Below are 20,802 nucleotides of genomic sequence, written 5' to 3'. Positions count from 1 at the left end.
GAATTGAGAAGACACAAGCACTGCTGGCTCTTGGGAAGTGTATAGGCAGGCCCTGCACCGTGTTGCTGGGACCACAGCATTTGTCTGCAGAGGAGACAGAGATCCCTGCTCTCCTGGGGTGAAGGATGTGAGAGAATACAGACAATGAGCTATAAGCATGATTGATTTGTAAATTATAAGGTCTTTTATAAATTAATAACTATTTTTTGAAGGAAGAGAAAACTAAAAGCCTTGGAAGTCTGGGGCTACTATAATTTTAGGTAGTGTCATTGGGGGAGGCCTTATTGGGGTGACATGTGGATATCTGGGAGAGGAGTGTGTCTGGTTTAAGAACCATCTAGTGTAAATGCACTAAGGCTTTAGCAGGAAAATCATGTTATTTGCAAAGAAAGACTTACTTGTTTCTTCCTTTCCAATACTCCTAAATGTATTTGTGTTTGTTCTGCTAGTGCCCTGGATAGAACCTCCAGTATAGTACTGAATAAACACAATGATAGCGAGCTTGTAACTGATTTTTGTTAAAATGATTTTTCAATGAACAAAGTATATTATGAAACAAATAAGGTTTTGCATCATTTGCATTGAAACGAATTGTATGTGTAAGCTATTATATCAAAATTGCCGGAAAAAGTAAGAGAGTGTTATAACGCTTTGTCATGACTATATTTATGGTCTTTGTATAGTAAATTAAAAATGTTAAACATGACTTAATATTTTCTGAATTTCTAGAAAGTGTTTTTTCTGATGAAATCATAAAACAGTTTCTCTCTTATGCTTTTGTTCTGTCTTTTTCTGTCTCTTAATTTTATAAGAATCATTGTGGAAAAATTGGAATTTAAAAATATTTAAAAGAAGGAAATGAGGTCAGTCTCATAGTTACAGAGTGGAAAGACTGGCTAAAGGAAGGGAGATGCATGACAAAGGGATTGGAATATAAATGGAAAAAATATATATATATTCAAATATCCTCAGTATACTGCTGGCAATAGAAATATAAGCAATGAAATAAAACTCTAGTGAGACTATGTGGATATTCATAGACTTTCGAGGGGCCCTGGTTTTTGTTTAGTTGTTCTTCATTATGCCTCTAATTTATGACAACACTTTTTTTTTTCATTTGCTTGAGAAAATACAATCTTCCTTGCCCTGTCCATGAAGGCTCACTTGACTTGCTGGTTCCTTAGGCTGTAAATAAAGGGGTTCAGCATGGGGGCTACTGAGGTGTTTAGCACAGCAACTCCCTTGCTCAGAGACACTCTGTCTTTTGCTGCTGGATTAATGTACATGAAAATGCAGCTGCCATAGGAGATGGAGATGACAATCATGTGGGATGAACAGGTGGAAAAGGCCTTTGTCCTCTGACTAGCAGAAGGAATCCTCAAAATTGTTCTGATGATATATATATAGGACAGAATTATTAATGCCAAGGTGAACAGTAGAGTAAACACAGCACAGGAAAAACACACTATCTCTAGGAATTTTGTGTCTGAGCAAGAGAGTTGCAGCAGCGGAAAATAGTCACACGTGAAATGGTCTGTAACATTGGACTTACAGTAATCAAACTGTATGAACAGCACAAGTAATGGGAATATGATTAAGAATGAAGCCAACCAAGAAGCAAAGACAAGGAGTATGCAGACCCTGGGATTCATGATGGTCATGTAATGCAGAGGTTTGCAGATGGCAATGTAATGGTCATAGGACATGGCAGCGAGAAGGCAAAATTCAGTGACTCCCAAGAGGATGAAAAAAAAGAACTGAGCCATGCAATCATTAAAGGAAATGGTTTTATCCCCTGTAATCAGGGTGCCCAGGAACTTGGGTATGCTGACAGTTGTGAATGAAACCTCTAGCAAGGAGAAGTTTCTGAGGAAGAAATACATGGGAGTCTGGAGGTGGGAATCCAGCAGGGTAAGGGTGATAATGGTCAGGTTTCCAGTGATGCTGAGCATGTAGGTGATGAACAGAAAGACAATCACCCCCTGAAGCTGTGGATCATCTGACAATCCCAGGAGGATAAACTCTGTTATTTCTGTGTGGTTTTTCATTTTTTTCTTCTCTTGTATAATCTAGAGGGGGAGAAAAAAAGAAGCAGATTGTAGAACAGAGGATTGTCCATGGATAGTTCTGGAATTTGTCTCTGGAAATAAACATATTATGCCTTACTGATTTAATTAATAGATCTTTAAGACAACTAAATAAAGTAGGTAACATGTTTTAAAGCAAGTTTTTAGCATATGCTGTACTCTATGGTTTACATAGAATGTTTCTCCATAAAATCCCTATTTCACAGATTGGAAACTGAATCTAAAAAGAGTTTTAAAAATCTTATCCAAATCATGTACCCCAAATTAGAAGAACAGGGGTTTTAATTAGTTTTTATTTTTTTGCATGTTTGATAACTGGAATAGAAACGCTGCCTGTTGATACAAATGTACTTCTTTCAAGGGTCCCCTTCTTAATGGGACATTACTTGTCCTTTTTCAACCACAATGAAAGTGTTTCATTTCCTCATTTTGTCTCCTAATTTCCTGTATTATTACTTACTGTACTAGTGTAATATAGAAAAGAGAGATATGTCAGGAAAAGGTCATTCAAATGGAGATGTCTGCAAAATTTGAAATTCACTGAAGTTAAATATTTAACAATGAGACACATTTCTGTGTTTTCACTCTGGCTCACATTCTCCTTCAAACCACCTATTCCTGATCTCAAGCCACAGACAATGACTTCATTGACATAATGTCCTCAGATACTACAGGGTATAGAATATGAAAAGCCAGAGCAGAAATTTAGTAGGTTGGATCTACATATTTCATGAGATAAAGAAGCAAAATTGTATGAATATCTAAAATAAACATTGTCTTCTACAGAACGGTTTTTCCTTCAAAGTTTTTTCCATCTAGGGGCGCTTGGGTGGCTCAGTCGTTAAGCGTCTGCCTTCAGCTCAGGTCATGATCCCAAGGTCCTGGGATCGAGCCCCGAATCGGGCTCCCTGCTTGGTGAGCCTGCTTCTCCCTCTCCCTCTGCCTGCCGCTCCCCCTGCTTGTACTCTCTCTCTGTCAGTCAAATAAATAAATAAAATCTTAAAAAAAACTTTTTTTTCCATCTAAATGTTAGTATAGTCTCTCTCTATATGTATTCTACTTTCTAGCCCATATTATATTTTTGTATTTTTCCTTTTATTTACATCAGCATTCATTTATAGAAGCTCTATTTTGTCAACACCCTGGAGTAATCAATGAATCAGTACATGAAATCCCTTTATTTTCTCTTCCTGAATAATAATAATAAAATAACAACAACAACAACGACAGTAACGCATTGTAGAGTGAACCTAAAAGTTTCCTCAATAAATTGAGCCAGTCTATTATCTAATCCCTTATTCTGTGCATTCTCATTAAATAGTAAAGTTTTCGATTCAGAGTCATGGGAGAAGTTTTGCAGTAGGATATTTAGTTTCAAGATGTAGGTTTGTTGATTATTGGTATATAATGACATAATCCTGTGAAATTTCTTGGTCTTTTTTTCCCTTATTTGCCTGAGTTCTCTTTTCAGTCACTTCACTGGTAGCAAAAAATATTGCTGTTAATTATTTAAGGCAAATTCCAACTGAGATGGATAGTGCCTACTGGGAAAGCATGTGAGAGTCACAAGAAATGAACATTTCTTTTGCTATTTCTCAGAGACTGGAGGAAACAGGCTGAAGAACACTAACAAGAGAAACAGACATCACAATGACATATTTTGTAAATAAACTTATGGCAATTCAAGTGTATGATGGATATTTTAATTATAAAAGTCATTGTTCTCAATGAACAATCCTCTGTAATTAACAGCTGTGTATAGACTCTGGTCTCTCAACCATTTCTGTGATGTTTTTGCTAGAGAAATGAAACATATATACCTGAGACTTGAAGATGTAATTTTAGGCCTTCCTTCCTAACTACTCATCCATGTTTCTTTTTCCCAGTCACATATAAGTTACGGTCACAAGTTTAGTATGCTCTCTGCTCCTTCTTGTTTCAGTGAATTCTAACCTGTCCTGGATAGTTTATTTTTATTTATTTATTTATTAAATTTTATTATGTTATGTTACTCACCATACATTACATCATTAGTTTTATTTTATTGCTGAATTACCTGTGTGGCTCATTGAAAGTGAAATTTAATCTATTTAATGAACAAATACTTGCGAGTGTGTTAAATGAAATAACTGATATGTGAATGAAATAATAAGCACCAACCAATTACTTACTTAAATAAATGACTTTTAGGACAGTTCTGCCATTTCGTATGAATTTTAAGGATGGCCTTGTTGAGAAAAGAACAGTATCATCCCCTAAATTGTCCAATTTCAAAATGCAACAATTTAAAAAGACCTATTAAGGATTAAGAAATTGCTTTTCCTTACTTTTTCAATAATTGCAGTAGTGGTAAGAAGATCCCTAAATTCCACAATATAATTGGAAACTAACTTTATTATTCTGCATTCTCTATGTGTGCTGAAATCTCTCTTCTTAAGTTAAAAGTCCTAAAAAAGTTGTGAACACGTATATCCTCAAGGCGATTTGCACCCATACCGTTAGTACACAGTTTTCTAATCTATCTTTTTCTCTTATTGACACTTTTTCTTGGTGTTAGGTCTATATGCCAGGCTAATTTGTCAGAGAAGAGAGCAAAATTGTGGTTTAATTTGATATCTTGATTAATTGTTCGGTGTATATCAAGTACTAATTTTTTTTGTGGAATGATTCGTTCCAGTTTTGATGAAAAAAGGTTTAGTGACATTTAATCTCATGTAAGAACTTCATGGTGACTGAATGCAAAAAATCTCCTAAGAACCAATGTAGATTTTTTTTTCAGATTATTACTTTAGCAATGCCTTAGAGTATTACCCAAATTAATTTGAATGCAGTTTACCTGAATCCTCTGAAAAAAAGAAATGACTTTGCTTTTTGTTCTAATGGAAAGGGGAAGTTTGAATCCCAAGTCAGATCAGAGCACCAACCATGATGAATAGGAATAATGAAGGAAAAACAGTAATCACCTAAATCACTTTGCAAACTGTCGGTTTTCATAGAGATGTTCTACTTATATCCTGATTATCTCAGTTTGTTAACTAAGTATCTACATTTGCAAATAATTTTCAACTTAAAAAAAAAGGAAAGGAATTCTTATAAAATGTATGGCATCAGAACTTAATTTATAATGTGTGGTATTATTGGAGCAACTTGTGGGCTTTGCATTCAAAGAGAAATAGATTAAAAATGTAATTTAGGGGGTAGCCTGGGTGGCTCAGTCGCTAGGCGTCTGCCTTCGGCTCAGGTCATGATCTCAGGGTCCTGGGATCCAGTCCCACATCGGACTCCCTGCTCAGTGGGGAGCCTGCTTCTCCCTCTTCCACTCCCTCTGCTTCTGTTCTCCCTCTCACTGTCCCTCTCTGTGTCAAATAAATAAATTAAAAATCTTTAAAAAAATAAAAAATAAAAAAAATGCAATTTAGGGGCAGCTGGGTGGCGCAGTCGGTTGAGTCTGACTCTTGGTTTTGGCTCAGGGAGTGATCTCAGGGATGTAAGATAGAACCCTGCCTTGGACTCTGCACTCAGTGTGGAGTCTGTCTGAGATTCTCTCCCTCTCCCTCTAAAATATATAAGTAAATCTTTCTTAAAAAACTGCAATTTAGCCACATTATAGTATTGGGAGTTTGGACAAGTTTCTTAATCTCTCTGACTTTTAGGTTTTATTTTTTTGTATTTTTTTTGAAATGAGAACAATATATCATGGAATTAGGGCTAATTTAATTACAAGTAAAATTAAATTGTACAAAAATATTATAGCATGTATTCCTAGATATCAGTTATTATTATCTTATTACTAAAAATAAAATCAACAATCACATTTGAGGAATACAGCCCCATTGAAAAAAATCACAAAAACCATTTTTGTGCTCACTCATTTAAGAGACAGTAATAACGCTGATGATCTTATCTTATTTACTCTTTTTGATAATCCTATGTTAATTTGAAGAAACTGACAATGAGAGAGGTTAAATGACATAAACAAGATCAGACAGCTACTACATGTTAGACCTGAAATACTAGTCTCTTTCTGCCAGGAAATGGAGCGTGGGCTACTTAGTTAACCTATATTCAGTGGTTTCAATCTTAAAACTTACAATCTTCAATTAAAACTCAGAAAAAGTAATTTTTTGAAAATTAATAAAGGAATAAATTATTGTGACAAACAGGAAATGTAACATGTTCATCTTTCATAACGCTAGATACATATAGAAAGAAATAGCAACCTCAAATTATTCTACATGATCTGATGAAAAGTTGAGTTAAGCATTAATGAATTAGTGCTAAGAAAAGGAAATTTGTCATTGGTTTCAGTTTTATAATCTTACCTCTATTTGTCATACAAATGTACTGCATCAGCTGGTTGAAATGATACAAAAAACACATTGACAACTATTTCATTTTTAGGTTAAGAGATTCAGTATTCCTAAAAATCACTCTCAATACATTTGGAATTACTTTATTTCTATAGTTAATATTCTATTACACATTTTCCATTGCAGCTATGGGAGCAAAAATAGTGAAGAGAAGTTAGATTTGGAGTTACTTTGGGCCTTTCTGGACAAAGATTCTATACGGATTTTCCCCTGCATAAGGCACATATTTTATTTACCATATATGCCCATGTCTCACAGCAAATACTCCAGTGAATCAAATGTGACAAGAAAGGCCTTGAGGAAAGTACACTAAGGATTATACAAATGTTATCAACATTTGCATCAATAATGGAACAAGAAACTTTTGGAATAATGCTCAAAGAGATAGAAAGGGCATAAGAAGTAAGCCAGAAGCATATGGAATATTTTGCATATGATCTAAATGAGAAAATAACTAATGTGCGAAGCTTTTGGGAGAGGTTTCCTGAATTTCCTAAGTCAGGATTTCTCTCAAGAATAGATTGATTCCTACCTCAGGGTCTGAGCTCAGCGCAGAGTTGGCTTGGGATTCTTTCTCCCTCTTCTCTGATCTTCTCCGTGCTCATGCTTTCTCTCTCTCTCCCTCTCTAAATAAATCAATAAAATCTTTAAAACAAATAACAGACACTGTTCTGAAATCTATAAATAAAGAAACCTGTCTCTCAGTTCAGAACTTTGATACTACACCAAGCTATTTTTAATGAGGAAACTTACTCCATTATACTAAGTGATATATATATTGATCTCATTATGTTAGTCATTTTTGAATATGAATTAATACAAAAGTTTACTTTCAACATTTTATAATTTTTCTGTCGAGTGAAATGTTCACCAAAAGTCCAAAAATAGTGACTTTTATCTTGTTAAATACTCTGTTATTCTGATTCAACCACAGTATTTAATAAATTATGTGATCAAAGTAATTTGAGGGTTATGATCTAATTGTTCATATCACAGCTAATCAGTATAACCAATATCCATAAAAAGAGCTATTTTAACAGATATCTTTTTATTTTATTTTATTTTTTATTTTTTCTCTTTAAATTTTATTGTTATGTTAATTACCATACATTACATCATTAGTTCTTGATGTAGTGTTCCATGATTCATTGTTTGTGCATAACACCCAGTGCTCCATGCAGTATGTACCCTCTTTAATACCCATCACCGGGCTAACCCATCTCCTCACCACCCACCCCCTAGAACCCTCCGTTTGTTTTTCAGAGTCCATCATCTCTCATGGTTCGTCTCCCCCTCCGATTTCCCCCGCTTCATTCTTCCCCTCCTGCTATCTTCTTTTTTTTTTCTTAACATATATTGCATTATTTGTTTCAGAGGTACAGATCTGTGATTCAACAGTCTTGCACAATTCACAGCGCTCACTATAGCACATACCCTCCCCAATATCTATCACCCAGCCACCCCTTCTCTCCCACCCACCCACCACTCCGGCAACCCTCAGTTTTTAACAGATTTCTTTAATTTGCTTGATACAGATCAAAATTCATGCAAAGAACATATAGAAATGTGAGATTAAACAGAAAAGTAATGTGTTCTAAGACATATGAAACATTCAATTTGCAGTACTTCATATAAGAAGTCGCAAGTCACCACTTGGGTCTAACAATAAGAAAAAGATGAACAGCCTGAAAAATCCACTGTTTTAGATCCTTAGAGTGGGCAAATCACTGCCCTCAAGATTGAAAATCAGACAGATAAACCCAAGAAGTGAAGGTTTCAGGGAGCAGAGGCTCATGAGCAGAAACTGCCTTAGGGTCCAGTGCTAGAGTCGGAAAACCTGAAGTATAACTGACTATTTGTGGAGGCTCAGTGAGGAAACTCAGAGTTAAAAGCTCTGGGGGGACCAAGATATATGAGGCCTCCACCATATTGTGAGATTTACTTCCAAGAGCTCAACCAGATTCAGACGGGCAGTGTCAGAAAAATCACCGTGTGCTTCAGGGGAAGAGGAAAGGGACCATTTTGAAATCCATGAGAGTGGTGTGTTCTTAAGAGAGCCAGCCCTCACAGAAATATAGCTGACCAGAGCCTAACACTAGAGAGCTTAACTGACCCCGGACAAGGCAATACCCAGCTCCACTATCCTCTAGCCTTCCATGTGGGAGAAGGGAAATACCCAACTCCAGCCCACTCTAACCTTCCTATTCTACTTAAGTGGGGAGAAAAAACTGAGAAACATATATGAAGTTCACAGCCCAGAGGCCTAGGCTCACTAAGAGACTGAGCCCTAACCGTAGGACTATAGAGTGCTTCCCTCTCCCTATGCCTGACCGTCCCATTTCTAAAGGTCTACGTGCTCTGGTTCTTTTTACCCAGTGCATCCTGTCTGGGTGTCAAGAAAACAGTACAAGCAAAACAAAGGCAAAAAATTGTTTTTAAAGAGGCAGAGAATGATTTAGAACCAGACATGGCAGAGGTGTTAGAATGATAAGACTGGATATTTGAAAAAACTATGATTAATATGACAAGGGCTTCAGTGGATAAAGTAGATGGAATACAAGAACAGAAGGGAAAGATAAGCACAGTTACAATCCAAAAAACCCCAAGCAAACAAACAAAAAACCAAACACCACCATCACCAGCAACAAAAACAATCCTGGAGGAAATAAAGAATTCTTTGGACAGACAGAGATTAAAGGTGTGTGTTGTCAGTATCAAGGCTTGAAGGAATTGTTAACAGCAATGCTTTAAAAAGAAGGAAAATAATGTAGTTCACAAAGTCAGATCTACATAAAGTAAGGAAGAGCGTTGCGGAAAGAATAGTGCAGGTAAGATAAACAGAAATTGTTAACTTAGGGCACTTGACATCTTCCAGGTGATTGTGGGCTGCTGAGAACAAGAAGGATCCAGATGGCAAGATGTTACCTCAAGGACCTGAGTTCACACAGACAGAAACAGAGCGAGGAAGAGATCACAAACATCATCAAAATAAGAAAGTGGGCAAAATCTGCTAATTGGGAATATCCGCATGGAAGTCTGAGAAGACACATCCTTGGAAAAGGTTTGAGAGGCCCCCAGAATTTTACGGACTGAAGTTGGACTGATTGGTGATGGTCTTCCTCGGCACAAACCCAGGTTTGCAAGACTGTGAGAGATGGTTGTTTTTTCAAGTATGTACGTATCAACACAAAGGTACAAGGAACATGAAGAAACAGACAAAAATGGTCCAATCAAAAAACAAAATCATCATCAGCAGACTCTAGAGAAATATAGGCACATCTGACAAATTCTTCAAAATAACTGTCATAAGATGCTCAATGAATCAGGAAAGTGGCATGTTTTATTGTTTTTGTTTCAAATCTTTAATAAGTATAAATATTTTTTAAAAAATGATAGAGAACATGGAAATTCTATAAAGAGTGCTACTCAATATCATGACCACTATTTACCTTGTAATATGCACTAAATTTCACAAAATATAAAGCTCTGCATTTAAAGTGCAAATTGCAACTACTTATTATTTCTAAGAACTGAATTTCATATAATTCCTATATTAATATAGGAACTCTAGTTTTTTTAAATGTTAAGAGATCACCAATGAACACCTTGAAAATACACAAGAAATCACACACTAGTTTTCAAACTACATTTGAAGTATGATGTGGTATTATATGTACCGTTTAAGGAATTTATTAACAGAATTAAAACTATTTTCTACATTGTGCTGTAGAGTATGTCTTATAGAAATACATTTCATTTCCACAAAATTTTGTAGGAGAAATAAAGTTTACCATATTTTAAAATCAGTCAATTAACAACGCATTGGAGAAACTTGGGTATAGAAGTGGAAGAAATGAGCTGGGAAAATATTTAATTAACTATAATGTGGCATATAAGAGACTATAGGAAGAAGCATACTGATAGAGATATTTAGGAATTTCAGGATTTTTCCTAGTTACTCTTTACAGTGTCCTCCCCCCCAGAAGAAATCTTTCATTTACTTGAAGAAAATACTACTTTATGGACCACATCTTTGAAGGCTTGTTTTACTTGCTGGTTTCTCAGAGTGTAAATGAAGGGGTTGAGCATGGGGGCAACAGAAGTATTGAGAATAGCTACTCCTTTTGTCAATGATGCCTTTTCTTTTGCAGAGGGATTAGCATACATAAATATACAGCTTCCATAAGAAATGGAAATGACAATCATATGAGAGGAACATGTGGAGAAAGCCTTTTTTCTCTGACAGGCAGATGGGATTCTCAAAATCGTTCTGATAATATACATATAAGATAAAATCACCAATGCCAAAGTGAATAGCAAAGCAACCAAAGCAAAGTAAAAGCCAATTACTTCTAGGAGCCATGTATCTGAACACGACAGTTGTAGAAGGGGAAAATAGTCACATGCAAAGTGATCGATGACATTGGAAGCACAGTAATCCAGCTGGAGTAGAAGCATAAGGGGTGGGAAAATGGTCAGGAACCCGCCCAGCCACGCACAGAGCACAAGCAGGGTGCAGAGTTTCCTGTTCATGATGGTGGTGTAATGAAGGGGCTTGCAGATGGCAACGTAGCGGTCGTAAGACATGGTAGTTAGAATGTAAAATTCTGTCACCCCCATGAAAATAAAGAAAAAGAGTTGGGCTGCACAGTTGTTGTAGGAAATAGTCTTATCCCTGGTGATAATTGCCCCCAGAAATCTAGGAATACACACAGTTGTAAATGAGATTTCTAAGAAAGAGAAGTTTCGGAGGAAGAAATACATTGGTGTCTGCAGATGAGGGTCCACCAAGGTTAGGGTGATGATCGTCAGGTTTCCAGTGACACTTAATAAGTATGTGATAAATAAGAAGAGGAAAATCACAATCTGAAGACCAGGATCATCAGAGAGGCCTAGCAGGACAAACTCTGTGATCGCTGTGTGGTTCATTTCTTTCTCTCTCCTTTTCTTCTTTAAAGGTATTTAGGTGGCAAGAGAATTAAAGGGAGGACATGAAAGGTGTAATTCATGATAATCAATATCACCATCATTGATACAATTGTAAAATATATTCTATAGTCCATGCTGATCTTATTTTCTTTTGATCCTCTTGTTTGCCTTTGGTTGTAATACATATTTGTGAGTTCTGCTTTATTAATTTTCTTATTTGAAATGTAGCAGGAGAAGTTTGGAAATCTTTATAAATAACCCACATCATCGAAAGATGGTAAATAAAGTCAGTACTTGCTTTGTCCAATTTATGCATATCATTGCATTTTTGTTGAAAAATTAAGACAAATATGCATTTTTCTTTCTTTTCTGTCATGTATTTATTAAAGGATACCACACCTAAAAAAACAGAAATGGATGATCTTAATTTCATCATAAGGTAAAAGTGAAATTTAGAAGACTAAAGTAACAACCACTATAGTTATAGGTTTTATGATATGAGAAATCAATTAATAATATTCTTAACAAATAAAGCTAGGGATTGATTATAAATTATTTAAATTGATTAGTAATTTTATTTTCACATTAATACTTTTAGGTGTAGTTATCCATATTATATGAGAACGTTCTATACATATTATGTAGTAATATATATGTATTTACCATATGATTGAATAAATAACCTAAATATTTTATTTAACAGAGAACATATTCACTTACTTCCTGGTTTGTCTTGTAAGTCCACTGAAATCATTAATGTCTGACATCTTTGTGACTTGCTAAAAATGCATATATAGAAACATTCTTATATTTGAGCTTAAAGGGACATACAATATTTATTTTTTTATTTTACACTGAAGTACAAATTGAGAAAGTACTTGCCTCAGAGCTTAGGAGTGCTGTCACCCAGATTTTCTATTTGAAAATTCTTTCTTAGTTATTAGCTTTATGAAAAATGTTTGCGTCTCCTGTAACTCTGCCTCAGCCTTATCTTTTACATGAGAACACTGATCCATAAAGATATTCCAGAAACATATAGGAAAACGTCTGCTATTTCTACTAACCTACTCAGCTAATTCCCAGCTGTGCTGGATATCCGGTGCTGTAGATTTTGATTGTTAAATTTATGACAGTCCTCTCTTTTGTTTTAGACTGTCAAATTTGTGTGTGAAGAATAGAATGCAAATTATTGCTTCTCTGCCAGACTCCAGCAAAGTTCACCCTAATCAAATTTGATTTACTTTGTCTCTCTTTTATGATGGCTCAAAGAAAATCGTTCAGGAAATAAAAATGAAATGCCAGAAACCTTAAAAAATGTGGAAATAATACCATAGTCCTCTTCAGTAATGTTCATCTAAAAACTTAGGAAAGCACTATTTAAAGAGAGTACTGAGAGGGATATAACATCATTGGGGTAGGAGTGCAGATACTTAAACTAGATTAGCTTCCCTTCGCTTGGACTTAGAGCTCAAATTTTCCAAGTCTACTTGTTTTGACCTCAAAAGAAAGTTGTTCATTGATCTCCTGGGAACAAGGCCAAGTCCAGGCCAGACTATATATTTAAAGACCATGAGGGATTTCTGGAAGCCATCCTTGCATTTCTCAGTAGCTTTTTAACTCTTCTCTATAGTGAATCTCCCTTGAGAATGGTTGTGTTCATCTTTGTATCCCACAGAAGACCTATCATGCTGACTTCTCCAAAATAATTACTTCCATTAATCACAATTACTTAATATTTCTTGAGTAACAAAACATTTGCGAAATATTTCTTACAAAAATAAAAATCATAATCTAATTTATATTTAATCTTCTCAAAATATGAATTTTTCAACTTATACCCTTTTTGCTGTTGTTTATCCTTAGGCTTTATTAATGTTGAGGCATCAGGAAGCAAGGCCATTTCATAATTCTAAGTTAAATAATAACTATTAAAATGCACATATAATACTCACATTTTTAAAAAACATGATTACATTGGTTAACCAATTTAATCCTTTTTACAAGTAGCAATATTTAATTGGAGTGTCAATTTGCCCATCTTATTTTTCATCTTGGTCTTTATCTTAAATGGTGCCTTCTTGTGTGCTAATTTAGGGAGGCTCAGAACGAGCCTTCCTGCATTCTGGTCAGGGCATCCATTAACCTTCAGGGGGCTTGGATCACATAGCCTAAGGGAGGTCATTGCTCTGGCATGAACAAGACGGCAGACCAAAGATGGAGTCAGGATTATCATCACACCTATGCATAGATATGATATTATAACTACTTAATATTAAATAAGTGTTATATATCTAAATAAAATAACAAAACATGCATTTAACATAAAATACACAATAATGAATTTATATAATGAAATAATAATACAGTCACCAATTTAGAACTAAGTCACAGTTAGGATGCAGTTTGGAAATTACTTCCTAGAAGAGGGGAATTAGAACAGAGTGTGGTGAAAAATGGAAGGAAAAGGTAGGCATAACTCAAATTTATGACTATGCATACTGTATTTATTTAACCTAGTTACAGGAGCCATCAGTAAAGGTGCATGCTGGCAGATGTGGCTTTATATCAGAGGGAGTGATACCCCTGTTCACTTCATTTATATTTTTTACAGCTTTTTGACGTATAACATTGTGTAAGTTTTAAGGGTACAATGTGTTGATTTTATAGACTTGTGTATTGTGAAATGATTACCACGAATAGGGTTAGTTAAAACATCTACCACTTATATATTTACCTTTTCTTTTTTGTGGTGAGAACATTTAAGATTTACCCTCTCAGCAACTTTAAGTATATAATATGGTAATCTCGTAGATCAGTTTTGTCGCAAGAATGAAATGGTGTCATGTTTTTACCCTAAAAGCCCAATTAATAGGCAACAAGAAACTCTTATATTCATGAAGGGCACATGTGCAGTAATGCTCACTTGACTGCATGCTCATTCCCATGATTTCCTGTAATTGCTGTTTAGATTTAGAGGCTTAATCCACGTTTGGGAACTTTTTTTGCAAAAATTTAAGTTTGGGAATTTTTTTGCAAATTTCAACAGGAGATACATGTTTAGTTGTCTTCTGTTTTTATTCTTAGCAACCATTATTGATCAATAGCTGGGTCCTTTAATTCACTATGTGTTAAAAATGGTTATGTTCTTAATCTGTCATTTACCATCTGCTTATTCCTTGTTACAGTTTATACAAAAAAGCCCAGATGAATGCCTACTTTATTTCTTTTTTTTAATTTTATTTTATTATGGTATATTAATTACCATGCATTACATCATTAGTTTTTGAGGTAGTGTTCCATGATTTATTGTTTACATATCACACCCAGTAATCCATTCAATATGTGCCCTCTTTATTTTTTATTATGTTATGTTAATCACCATACATTACATCATTAGTTTTTGATGTAGTGTTCCATGATTCATTGTTGGCATATAACACCCAGTGCTCTATGATGTATGTGCCCTCTTTAATACCATCACCAGGCTAACCCATGCCCCCACACCCCTCCCCTCTAGAACCCTCAGTTTTTTTTTCAGAGTCCATAGTCTCTCATGGTTCATCTCCCCCTCTGATTTCCCCCTCTTCATTTGTCCCTTCCTACGATCTTCTTCTTCTTCTTTTTTAAACATATAATGTATTATTTGTTTCAGAGGTACAGGGTTGTGATTCATCAGTCTTACACAATTCACAGAGCTCACTGTAGCGCATATTGTCCCCATTGTCCGTCACCCAGGTACCCCTATCCCTCCCACCCCCACCACTCCAGGAACGCTCAGTTTGTTTCCTGAGATTAAGAATTCCTCATATCAGTGAGATCATATGATACATGTCCTTCTCTGATTGATTTATATGCTTAGCATAATACCCTCTAGTTCCGTCCACATCATTGCAAATGGCAAGATTTCAGGGTTTTTTGTTGGCTGCATAATATTCCATGGTATGTATATACCACATCTTCTTTATCCATTCATCTGTCAATGGACATCTTGGCTCTTTCCATTGTTTGGCTATTGTGGACATTGCTGCTATAAACATCGGGGTGCATGTACCCCTTTGGATCACTACATTTGTATCTTTGGGGTAATACCCAATAGTGCGATTCCTGGGTCATATGGTAGCTCTATTTTCAACTTTTTGAGGAACCTCCATACTGTTTTCGAGAGTAGCTGCACCAGCCTGCATTCCCACCAACAGTGTAGGAGGGTTCCCCTTTCTCCGCATCCTTGCCAACATCTGTCGTTTCCTGATTTGTTAATTTTAGCCATTCTGACTGGTGTGAGGTGATATCTCATAGGGGTTTTGATTTGGATTTCCCTGATGCTGAGCGATGTTGAGCACTTTTTTCATGTGTCTGTTGGCCATTTGGATGTTTTCTTTGGAAAATTGTTCATGTTACCTGCCCATTTCTTGATTGAATTATTTGTTCTTCGGGTGTTGAGTTTGATAAATTCTCTATAGATTTTGGATACTAGCCCTTTATCTGATATGTCATTTGCAAATATCTTCTCCCATTCTGTCGGTTGTCTTTTGGTTTTGTTGACTGTTTCCTTTGCTGTGCAAAAGCTTTTTATCTTGATGGAGTCCCAATAGTTCATTTTTGCCCTTGCTTCCCTTGCCTTTGGCAATGTTTCTAGCAAGAAGTTGCAGTGGCTGAGGTCAAAGAGGTTGCTGCCTGTGTTCTCCTTTAGGATTTGGATGGACTCCTGTCTCACATTGAGGTCTTTCTTCCATTTTGAGTTTATTTTTGTGTGTGGTGTAAGGAAATGGTCCAGTTTCATTCTTCTGCATGTGGCTGTCCAATTTTCCCAACATCATTTGTTGAACAGACTGTCTTTTTTCCATTGGACATTCTTTCCTGCTTTGTCGAAGATGAGTTGACCATAGAGTTGAGGGTCCATTTCTGGCCTCTCTATTCTGTTCCAATTGATCTATGTGTCTGTTTTTGTGCCAGTACCATACTGTCTTGATGATGACAGCTTTGTAATAGAGCTTGAAGTCCAGAATTGTGATGCTGCCAGCTTTCCTTTTCTTTTTCAACATTCCTCTGGCTAATCGGGGTCTTTTTGGTTCCATATAAATTTTAGGATTATTTGTTCCATTTCTTTGAAAAAAGTGGATGATATTTTGACAAGGATTGCATTAAATGTATAGATTACTCTAGGTAGCATTGACATCTTCACAATGTTTGTTCTTCCAATCCATGAGCATGGAACGTTTTTCCATTTCTTTGTGTCTTCCTCAATTTCTTTCATGAGTATTTTATAGTTTTCTGAGTACAGAACCTTTCCCTCTTTGGTTAGATTTATTCCTAGGTGTCTTATGGTTTTGGGTGCAATTGTAAATGGGATAGACTCCTTACTTTCTCTTTCTTCTGTCTTATTGTTGGTGTATAGGAATGTCACTGATTTCTGTGCATTGATTTTATGTCCTGCCACTTTACTGAATTCCTGTATGAGTTCTAGCAGTTTTGGGGTGGAGTCTTTTGGGTTTTCCACATGCAGTATTATATCATCTGCAAAGAGTGAGAGTTTGACTTCTTCTTTGCCGATTTGGATGCCTTTTATTTCTTTTTGTTGTCTGATTGCTGTGGGTAGGACTTTAGTATTATGTTGATTATCAGTGGTGATAGTGGACATCCCTGCCATGTTCCTGACCTTAGGGTAAAGCTCTGAGTTTTGCCCCATTGAGAATGATATTTGCTGTGGGTTTTCATATGACTTTTATGATATTGAGGTATGTGCCCTCTATCCCACACTCTGAAGAGCTTTGATCAAGAAAGGATGCTGTACTTTGTCAAATGCTTTTTCTGCATCTATTGAGAGGATCCTATGGTTCTTGTTCTTTCTTTCTATCAAAAAGAATTACAGACCAATATCCCTGATGAACATGGATGCAAAAATTCTCACCAAAATACTAGCCAATAGGATCCAACAGTACATTAAAAGGATTATTCACCACAACCAAGTTGGATTTATCCCTGGACTGCAAAGTTGGTTCAACATCCACAAATCAATCAATGTGATACAATACATTAATAAAAGAAATCCAAAATCTGTAAGGAGCTTATCAAACTCAACACCCAAAGACAAATGATCCAATCAAGAAATGGCAGAAGACGTGAACAGACATTTTTCCAAAGAAGACATCAAAATGGCCAACAGACACATGAAAAAATTGCTCAACATCGCTCGGCATCAGGGAAATCCAAATCAAAATCTCAATGAAATACCACCTCACACTAGTCAGAATACTAAAATTAAGAAGTCAGGAAATGACAGATGTTGGTAGGAATGTGGAGAAATGGGAACCTTCCTACACTGTTGGTGGGAATGCAAGCCACTCTGGAAAACAGTATGGAGGTTCTTCAAAAAGTTGAAAATAGAGCTACCATATGATCCAGCAATTGCACTACTGGGTATTTACCCCAAAGATACAAATGTAGTGATCCGAAGGGGTACGTGCACCACGATATTTATAGCAGCAATGTCCACAATAGCCAAACTATGGAAAGAGCCATGATGTCCATTGACAGATGAATGGTTAAAGAAGATGTGCTGTATACACACACACACACACACACACACACACACACACACACACACACACACAATGGAATATTATGCAGCCATCAAAAGGAATGAAATCTTGCCGTTTGCAGTGATGTGGATGGAACTTGAGGGTATTATGCTGAGCGAAGTAAGTCAATCAGAGAAAGACATGTATCATATGACCTCACTGATATGAGGAATTCTTAATCTCAGGAAACAAACTGAGGGTTGCTGGAGTGGTGGGGGGTGGGAGGGAGGGGCGGCTGGGTGATAGACATTGGGGAGGGTATGTGCTATGGCGAGTGCTGTGAATTGTGCAAGACTGTTGAATCACAGATCTGTACCTCTGAAACAAATAATACATTATTTGTTAAAAAAAAAAAGAAAGAAGAAGAAGATAGCAGGAAGGGAAAAATGAAGAGAAGGAAATCGGAGGGGGAGATGAACCATGAGAGACTGTGGACTCTGAGAAACAAACTGAGGGTTTTAGAGGGAAGAGGGGTGGGAGGATGGGTTAGCCTGGTGATGGGTATTAAATAGGGCACGTTCTGCGTGGAGCACTGAGTGTTATATGCAGACAATGAATCATGGAACACTACGACAAAAACTAATGATGTAATGTATGGTGATTAATAGAACATAATAAAAGAAAAAAAAAAGAAAGATACCTCTGACTGAGAGAAGTTAGTAATTACTAGCACACGTAAACTGTTGGTAGGATTAAATGAGTCAATACAAAGAAAACAGTAGATCTAGAATGTAGGAATTGCTGAAAAATTTTATGTTATCTTTGACCCCCTTCTACCTTCTTTCTCTTCCTCCTCATTAGCATCATAATTACTATAAATAGTACAAATATTTTAATATGTCTGAGTTTCTAATCTTTTAAAATATTTAAGAGATATTTATATTTTATTCCCAGCCCCTTGGTGATTGTGTTTATTTGATTTCATGGAAATGACAAATAGAATCAAAATTTTCTAACATTCATTTCTATTACTAGGTAAGAATGAAAAGTTCAGAAATCCGCACCTATCCTGACGCTCTTTCCATCAAACTAAATGCCCAGTGTCTCTTCAAAGGAAAACCACTACCATTCAAAATCATAATCACTGACCCAATTGTATTACTTCATCCACATACATTTGAATAAAACACTTGAATTTACAGAAAATTCTGAAACAATATTCAGTTGATCAAATTTACTGAGTTCAGTGATTGGGAAACTTTAATATGGGAATGGAAAAAAAGGGAAAATACATAACTCTAGTAAAGGAAAGGGAGGTTTAAGAAAGTGTGAATAATAGTATTTACAAGAACTTCATTCTTTGAATGCTACTCATACTTTCATTTACTGGAGAAAAATATAACCTTTTGGATAGTATCCTTAAAGGCTTGCTTTACTTGCTGGTTCCTCAGGGTATATATGAATGGATTCATCATAGGAGCAACAGAAGTATTTAAAATAGCAACTCCTTTGGTCAGTGATGCCTTTTCTTTTGCAGAGGGGTTGGCATACATGAATATGCAGCTTCCATAAGAGATGGAAATGACAATCATGTGTGAGGAACATGTAGAAAATGCCTTTTTTCTCTGACTGGCAGAAGGCAGTTTCAGAATTGTTCTAATGATGAACATGTAGGACAGAATTATTAATGCCAAAGTGAAAAGCAGAATCACTATTGCAGAGTAAAAACCAATCACTTCCAGGAGCCACGTGTCTGAGCACGATAATTGCAAGAGGGGAAAATAGTCACAAGTAAAATGATCAATGACATTGGAGCCACAGTAATCTAACTGGAGAAAAAGAATAACTGGTGGGAAGATATTTAAGAATCCTGCCAGCCAAGCACAAAAGACAAGTAAAATGCAGACTCTTCTGTTCATGATGGTTGTATAATGCAAGGGTTTACAGATGGCCACGTAGCGGTCATAAGACATGGCAGTTAGAAGATAAAACTCAGTTATTCCCATGAAGATGAAGAAAAACAACTGAGCTGTACAATTACTGTATGAAATCGTTTTGTCTCTGGTGATAATTGTGACCAGAAATCTAGGAATACCAACAGTTGTAAAAGATATTTCTAATACAGAGAAGTTCCTGAGGAAGAAATACATAGGGGTCTGTAGATGGGAGTCAACCAAGGTGAGAGTGATGATGGTCAAATTACCAGTGACACTTAATATATATGTGATAATTAAAAAGAGAAAAATCAGAATCTGAAGCTCTGGGTCATCTGATAGCCCCAGAAGAATGAATTCTGTCGGTACTGTGTGGTTTTTCATTGCTGATCCTTTCATCCCCCCTTTAGAATGGAAAATGTATCTTCCCCTATAGGACATAAAAAAGTTAAAACAGGATTGAGGTTAGAGTATAGAATCTTAAGAATATCCATGATGATGAATAATCTATGAAATCCAAAAACAAATGTTTTCCTTCAGCAACTCTGTCCAATTTCTACTGGACCTCACATTCAAGTAATAAATATTATTTGAAGTTAAATACTGATTTCTTTTTTTTAATTAAATATTTTATTTTTTATTTTAATTTTTGTATTATGTTCAGTTAGCCAGCATATACTACATCATAAGTTTTTGTGTAGTGTTCAACGATTTATTAGTTGTATATAATACCCAGTGCTCATCCCAACATGTGCCTTCCTTAATACGCATCACCTGGTCACCCCATTCCCCCATCCCCATCCCTTCTGTAACCCTCAGTTTGTTTCCTGGAGTCCAGGGCCTCTCATGGTTTGTCTCCCTCTCTGATTTTTTCCCATTCAGTTTTCCCTCTCTTCCCCTGTGGTCCTCTGCTCTATTCTTATGTTCCGTATATGAGTGAAACTATATGATAATTTATTTCTTT

General features: G+C 36.0%; 3 protein-coding genes across 3 annotated transcripts; all 3 read right to left on the bottom strand.

Moving 5' to 3' along the window:
• Positions 1-1,160: 1,160 nt before the first annotated feature.
• LOC148163771 (olfactory receptor 6C1-like) lies at positions 1,161-2,101 on the bottom strand. Its single transcript, XM_088026142.1, has one exon. The coding sequence runs from the start codon at positions 2,046-2,048 to the stop codon at positions 1,161-1,163; it is 888 nt and encodes a 295-aa protein (XP_087882268.1). The 5' UTR covers positions 2,049-2,101.
• Positions 2,102-10,450: 8,349 nt separating this feature from the next.
• Positions 10,451-11,401, bottom strand: LOC148163770 (olfactory receptor 6C3). Its single transcript, XM_088026140.1, has one exon. It carries the CDS (start codon positions 11,384-11,386, stop codon positions 10,451-10,453), a length of 936 nt encoding a protein of 311 aa, XP_087882266.1. The 5' UTR covers positions 11,387-11,401.
• A 7,882-nt stretch (positions 11,402-19,283) lies between these two features.
• Positions 19,284-20,237, bottom strand: LOC148163769 (olfactory receptor 6C3-like). Its single transcript, XM_088026139.1, has one exon. It carries the CDS (start codon positions 20,235-20,237, stop codon positions 19,284-19,286), a length of 954 nt encoding a protein of 317 aa, XP_087882265.1.
• Positions 20,238-20,802: the final 565 nt, after the last annotated feature.

The sequence above is a fragment of the Eumetopias jubatus genome, unplaced genomic scaffold (genome assembly GCF_037043125.1).
Source record: "Eumetopias jubatus isolate StellerSeaLion01/CBP00866 unplaced genomic scaffold, mEumJub1_p1.0 scaffold_8, whole genome shotgun sequence".
NCBI classification, from domain to species: domain Eukaryota; kingdom Metazoa; phylum Chordata; class Mammalia; order Carnivora; family Otariidae; genus Eumetopias; species Eumetopias jubatus.
Note: the sequence above shows the minus strand (reverse complement) of the source record. Positions and strands in the feature narration are given on the sequence as shown.

What these genes read in the sequence shown, in the direction of transcription:
- LOC148163769 (XM_088026139.1), bottom strand. Translation starts at nt 20,237, where the DNA reads ATGAAAGGATCAGCAATGAAAAACCACACAGTACCGACAGAATTCATT.
- LOC148163771 (XM_088026142.1), bottom strand. Translation starts at nt 2,048, where the DNA reads ATGAAAAACCACACAGAAATAACAGAGTTTATCCTCCTGGGATTGTCA.
- LOC148163770 (XM_088026140.1), bottom strand. Translation starts at nt 11,386, where the DNA reads ATGAACCACACAGCGATCACAGAGTTTGTCCTGCTAGGCCTCTCTGAT.